This window comes from Pterocles gutturalis, unplaced genomic scaffold (assembly GCF_000699245.1).
Source record: "Pterocles gutturalis isolate BGI_N339 unplaced genomic scaffold, ASM69924v1 scaffold17579, whole genome shotgun sequence".
Taxonomy (NCBI): domain Eukaryota; kingdom Metazoa; phylum Chordata; class Aves; order Pterocliformes; family Pteroclidae; genus Pterocles; species Pterocles gutturalis.
The window spans coordinates 31,636-37,901 of NW_010136086.1; the positions used below are offsets into that span (position 1 = coordinate 31,636).

General features: G+C 41.5%; 1 protein-coding gene across 1 annotated transcript in view; it reads right to left on the minus strand.

The window, feature by feature from the left end:
* POMT2 (protein-O-mannosyltransferase 2) overlaps positions 1–5,957 on the minus strand; it is a 24,024-nt gene extending 18,067 nt beyond the window's left edge. Inside the window, exons 1-5 of the mRNA XM_010082179.1 lie at positions 5,878–5,957; positions 4,975–5,079; positions 3,723–3,831; positions 2,726–2,834; positions 904–1,063 (exon numbers count right to left, since the gene is read on the minus strand). Coding sequence (XP_010080481.1) covers positions 904–1,063; positions 2,726–2,834; positions 3,723–3,831; positions 4,975–5,079; positions 5,878–5,937 — 543 coding nt within the window. The 5' untranslated portion in view covers positions 5,938–5,957. The remainder of the gene's footprint in view (positions 1–903; positions 1,064–2,725; positions 2,835–3,722; positions 3,832–4,974; positions 5,080–5,877) is intronic.
* Positions 5,958–6,266: the final 309 nt, after the last annotated feature.

Consider the following 6,266-nt stretch of genomic DNA (forward strand, 5'->3'; position numbering starts at 1 on the left):
AAAGCCCCCCCAAGCCCCCACTGTTTATGAGACAAACAGGACAAAACAGCAAGTGAAAGATATAGAACTTTCAAGCTTCAGAAGAGGCTGAGACAACAGGAGAACTGAACACCTTTCAAAAGATGTGCTTGAAGAATTTGTTTTCCTGCTGGTCGCAAGACAACAAATGGTACATCAAGGTATTTCTCCAAATATTAGACTTCACAGTCTTCAAACAGAAAACACAGTATATTAGAACAGGGCACCCAAACACACTAGCAAGTTTCTTAGAGCTTATGAGAACTAAATGTGTGTGAAATCAAGCAGCGTATGGCTGCCTTCATCCTCAGGACTGGCTGTGGAGAGTGCAAGTTGCAGAGCACGTAGTCTCTTTGATAGACTACAGCATGCTACTGCTATGCAGCCTGTGCCCCTGCACTCTCATGAAGCAGAGCCTGAACTTGCGCTGTTTATGTAAACTAGGTGCTGCAAGACACGCCTGTCTGCCAGGCTGCACGTACTCCTCAAGAATGTCATGTAACAGTGCGGGACAACATCTTGCTTTGGGCCATTGTACAGCCATTCCCAATGAGCATTTTTAGCCTAGACCGAAATATAATTCATCCAACTGGAAAGGTAATAGTTTCTCTCGAGAAAAAGCAACAACCTTTTTGTTGTACTCTTATGACATTATATATCCCATTAACATATGTGGGGTTTTTAAACATACGGCAAATAGTATTTCCATTATAACCATCATCTTTAATGATCATCGACCCCCGATGCCCCTGTTTGCCGCAGACAGAGTATCACTGTTTGGCTATTTCCATGGTTGCCAATAACTTGGAGAATTACAAAGGCAAAAGGAAGCAAAACAAAACAAAGAAACCCTTATTAAGGTAAAGAAAAGTTTTTGACACTTACCAGTGACAGGCTGAGGTTCCCCAGCAAGTCCCATAGGTCATAGATTGTGTTCAGGCCAACCAACAGGACTACAAAAAGGCCAACGAACTTTACCCCCATTGCTCCAGCAAGGTTCACGCCAGTCAGACTCAGCCAGAACCACCAGGAGGCAGAAAAAGGACTGCGGGACAGATACAGCAGGTCAGTACATAAACAATGGCTACTTGAATGGGCATCTGCAATCAGGAAAACAAACACCAAATTGGCTACCCTGCAAAATTACATTCTGTCTTCTTCTCAGGAGCCCATGAGGAACAGAAAGATAATATTTTCATTAATTTTAGAATGATTCAAGGATAATGCTTCAGAAGGGGCCAACACTTAAGCCTGGGCAGCCCCAGATCTCCCCTTTAAGGAGAGGAACACTGACACCAGGTATAAGCTAAAATACTACTGTGAAGAAAGTCTGATGCATGGAAGGCCTGAAAATAGAAACAGGACTTTTGGTCCATAAAATGCAAGCTTCTATCTGCCAGAAAGCTAAGGACATGGGGGAGAACAGGAGAAAAAGAACAGCTTTTCCTGCTTTCTGCTTTTCGTAAAGCAGAACAGCCACAGTGGAAAACATCTACCCAAAGCACAAACAAAAACTGCAGAAAAAAAGCAAACAATTTACAAACTAAACTAAAAATGAAGCACAAAGAAAATATGAGAAAAGATGACAGCAGAATTTAAAACACTTTTCCTACTGACTCCTGATGCCTTGACGCTTGTACTTTGGCTAGACAAAATCCCCGTGACCTGCTACGCAACACAATAGCTAGAGCTGGCTTTTAATTTGCATAAAATCAACTAGTTTTAAAACAGAATTAGCTCCAAGACACAAGAAGTTCAGGTCAAGGTAGACAGAGCTGATCAAATCCTGCCTTGTAACTTAGTGCTTGCCCTCCCTGGGGCATGTGTTGTAGATGAGGATGGCCTTGGATGGCCCCACATGATGCTGCAGGCTGCATTTTAGCCATGTTTGCTGCAGTCACACTAAGACTGATATGACCAGCTCTTGATCATTTCATGAAACACAAATTGTTCATATATATCACAATATTCTAAGCTTTTATGCCTTTGAATTCTGGGTGCATTGTGGGGCCCAGCCACAAAGAAGCCTTTTGACATATCAAAATACCTATAAATCGCCATCCCTCTCTGGATGGGTCTACAGCAAATATCCTGAGCAACTTAACTGCTTTTATTCAGAAACATCCTGGCTATATTTCTCTCAAATTTTTGGTACCAATTTCTATAAACCCAACAAATTATTCACCTCAGCTAGCAGGATTTTATAAGTGCTTATAGGATTACAGTCACAGATAAGCTGTGTTTCTCCAGCCTGGAGACAAAGTGACTGGTTCAAGATAAAAAAATTAATATTCTTGCCATTAAGGAGCAAAGCCTTGAATAGGCTCCAAACATCCTTCATTCCTCCTTCTCTGACCTACAACACCCTATAGTAGCTTTCTCTGCTGTCAAGTTTTAAAAAGCTTTAACGTTCATTTTCAAGATTTGCAGTTACACAAACACCATTTCTGCTGACATTTCATGCTAAAATAATCTATTTAAGTCTCTCTCCTTGTTTACAGCAGCCACAATACTTTCTCCCTAGTTTCACAAACCCTCACACTAAAAATTTCTCTCCCTGTTATGAGCCACTTTTGCCTCCAAATGTCCTGAAACAATCTCACCTCAGACATCCATCCAGACTACCAAGTGGCAGACATGTTCTAGTACCTTATCTGTGTGAAACTTGAGTACCTATAGTTTTACAAAATTATCATCTTTATCTTACCTATTCGCACAGCTGTTACATTTCACCATACTCAGAACAGCTCCCATGAGGAAGAACATCAAAATGGGGTCCAGCAGAATATATTGAGACAATGTAATACAGCCTGTATCTGTGAACAGACACACAGTGTCAAAAAAGCTTGCACTTCCAAAGTGCATCTAAGATTGCAGGAAGCCAGTTTCTTCAGTGTACTCAAGACAAGGCAAACAAGGGAAATTTTAGAAACAGAAGCAGATCAGAACATTTCAACTTCTCCTTGGGTAACAAATTAAAAAAAAAAAAACAAAAACCAACAAACAAACCAAAAAACCCTCACAAAAACCAGGCAGTACAACACTATCTGTGAAACACCATTTGGGAGGTGATGCTAACACATTCAGATGGAGATTGTTACAGACAGCAATGACACACCTACTAAGGCACCAGCATGGTGCCACAGCATGCTACAGAAGAAGTCATCTTTCAGATGTTACCTATAAAAAATGAACATGACTTGGATATTTTAAGTGTCCATGCCTCAATATCTGTATGTGCTCACAAAACCCGAATCTGAGTAACTCCATTTGCAATGTTAATTTATCCACTTGGCTCAATTCAACAAGGAACTTTATTAATTTCTTACTGTGAACTCTTCCACAGTAATGCAGCAGGCTCTTAAGTACCTCTATAATTCATATGGGAGACATCAATATTTCACTAGTGGGCAAAATCATCCCTGACCATCCATCTTACAAAAATTCTTAAAATGGAAGTGAAATGCAGTTCAATGCTGTGGTTATGCACATAACACAAGTACCCATGAACTAAACAAGACTGTAAAATTCTCAAGGGGACGAACAATTAAAAAGCCTCATTATCTATAAAGCAGGACTACTCTGGTTTTGGGAACCCCTCACATTAACCCCAATATCCCCTGGCTACGTAACACACAATAATCCGGAAATTAAATTCTCTGAACAATTAACCTGCTCAATTTTGCTGTAGTAGGAACACCTACCAAAAATGAGGATGAAAGCAGTAAGTAAGGCTGCTGGCAGTGACTTTGACAGTTCCAACACCGTGAGGTAGGCAAAGGGAACCAGGCAGGAGCCAAGGAAGGCACAGAACTGCAGGAAAAGAGGATCATGGGAGAAGTTACAACCTTCTCCAAGGTGAACACACACCCACACCTTTTCCCTTCTTTCATCTTCCACACCTGCCAACAACAGGAGGTGCTGCAGTAGCTGAACTGACTCACTAAGAAGATCAGACAAAAGCCAAATGAACAAAGATACTGTTCAGAGGACAGCTGCTTACTCTGTTCTGTCTCTAGAGGTGTCAGTAACAAGTTGTTCATCCTCTTGCTAGACTACATCAGATATACCTAAAAAGATACGTCAGGTAGGTGCACTACACATCTACCATACTCAACTTATTTTAACAAGATATTAGAATATGAAATCTAAGAACAAAATACACCTGTACCTTACATCTTTAGCAGACCAGTATCACCTCCCCTACACAAATGAGACTGAGGATAGTTGGAGGAGGAAGAACAGAAATCAAAACAAAAGAAAGCAGCATCTTCAGTGTCTGGTTCTAGCACTTCTCCTTTGGCTCGGGGAAATCTGGAACCAAGAATTGCTGGAGACCCGGAAAGAAAACCAAGAAAATATGCCTTCCCAATTTTTATCCTCCTTTCAATTGGCCACTGTTTCTTTTTTTTTGGCTTTATGTTATCTGCTGTCAGTTTTATAGCTCTTGGTCTTCCTAGACAATAGTACAGCCAGGGTTTCAGACAGAGTACCACTCTGAATAGTAACTTCCCCCTCATGCTCCATCAGCTTACTCAGCTCAGTGTCACTGGTGGTGGCAAACTGCAGGTGGCAGTAGATGACCCGGGCTTTTTTTGACATCCTTGGCTCTCCAGCAGAGCAGCCAGGCACAATGGAGTGAGCAGAAGCCCAAGCTCAAATGTTGCCTTTGAAGAACAGGTAAAGTATCTGTCCCACTCAGGAGCACAGTCCCACTAATTAGCAGCAAGGGTTGGCCTCAATAATCACAGTACCTTCTCACCTGGCCTCTCAGAGCCAGACATTAAAACTTAGTCACAATACAACCACTAATACCTTTCTAAGGGGCTTAAAGACAAAGCACAAGGCTAAACAGACCTCTGATCTGATCCAGGAGAGCTGTTCTTATGATGTAACACTCTGTACTAAAAAGCACAGGAGAGCTAAACAGCTTGATACTAGCCTATAGAGCCTTACCCCTCTCATTCCCACATAGTTGTGCTGCTCATATCTGTCTCCCGGCTTTTGGAAAGGAAATGTACCATCATATCCACTAAGGTAGCCAGCAAGTCCAATCAGCATCTGCAGAGGAAAAATGAAAAAGCTGATCAGGGAAATGGCACTGGAGGAAGGAGTATCCAAGATAGCAGCACGTAAGATTTTTATAGAAGCCAAGTCTGATCCACAAGATATCTACTTAATTCAGACATATAATCCAAACAAGAGGTTATGTACAGAATTCATACACATACATATTGCCCTTTGTCTAAAGGCAAAACCAGAAGGGATCAAAAGGACTTTGGCTGCCGACTATAAGGACGACTACAAGCTCAAATACTAGGTGTGGGATTCAGCAGAGAATTCTGAGTCTGTAGATTCGCCCATAGCTCCCTATTCCTATAGTTTAAGGATACTCAGCCTGAAAGGAAGATAGTATTTCTGAGGCAGGAGTTCATCAATACTGAACACTGTTGCTGGAACAAGTTCATTGATTACAGAATAGCAAGTCAAGGCTTTCAGAGTCTTTTGTGGTAGGAGTCTCATTTACACACAATCTATCAGGAGCTGTTTGGTTCCTTTGAACTGTAAGCTTCTATTAACTATTCCCTACAAGCCACTTAAGTGCCATCTTCTTTTTTTAATGTCAAGCCTTTCAAATACCCAACATGCAATACTGTCTTCCCATATTCAAAACATTTTCATAAAGGAGAAGAGATGCAAGTTGAGGCCCTGAATAGAGAAATCGGCATCATGGTAATCTGCCTACAACAGTTAGGAAAGGTACTGGTGTTCATCACATCCTGCAGACAGAAGGATGGGGAAGACTTTTGTTGGCCCAGTCCTGTGGCTTCTAAAACACGTAACAGAAGAGCAGTTTACCTTCCCCAAAGGGGGGTGGACATCAAAGAAGAAGGTCCGATTAACGTAGTAACTTCCCATCTTCCCAAAATGAGTTTCATCCCAACTGGAAAAAAAAAAAAAAAAGCAACCACCAAACAACCTGCTATAATGCTGAAGACAGTAAAAAAACCCAGGAAGGTCTTTTTACTCATGCTTTTCATCATACAGAGGGTTAGTGCCGTACATTCTATATCAGACAATGTGTCAAATTCACTAGGAAAACATAGAGAGTACTTCAGCCGTTCTAGGCAAGGTCCTTTGTAAAGAGTTTGATATTAGCACTCCAAAACCTCTATTCTACCCTCCCGATTCCAGGCTGAGCTTAGAGATGTTACAAAATCAGCCTGCAACCCACAGAGCCCCAGAAC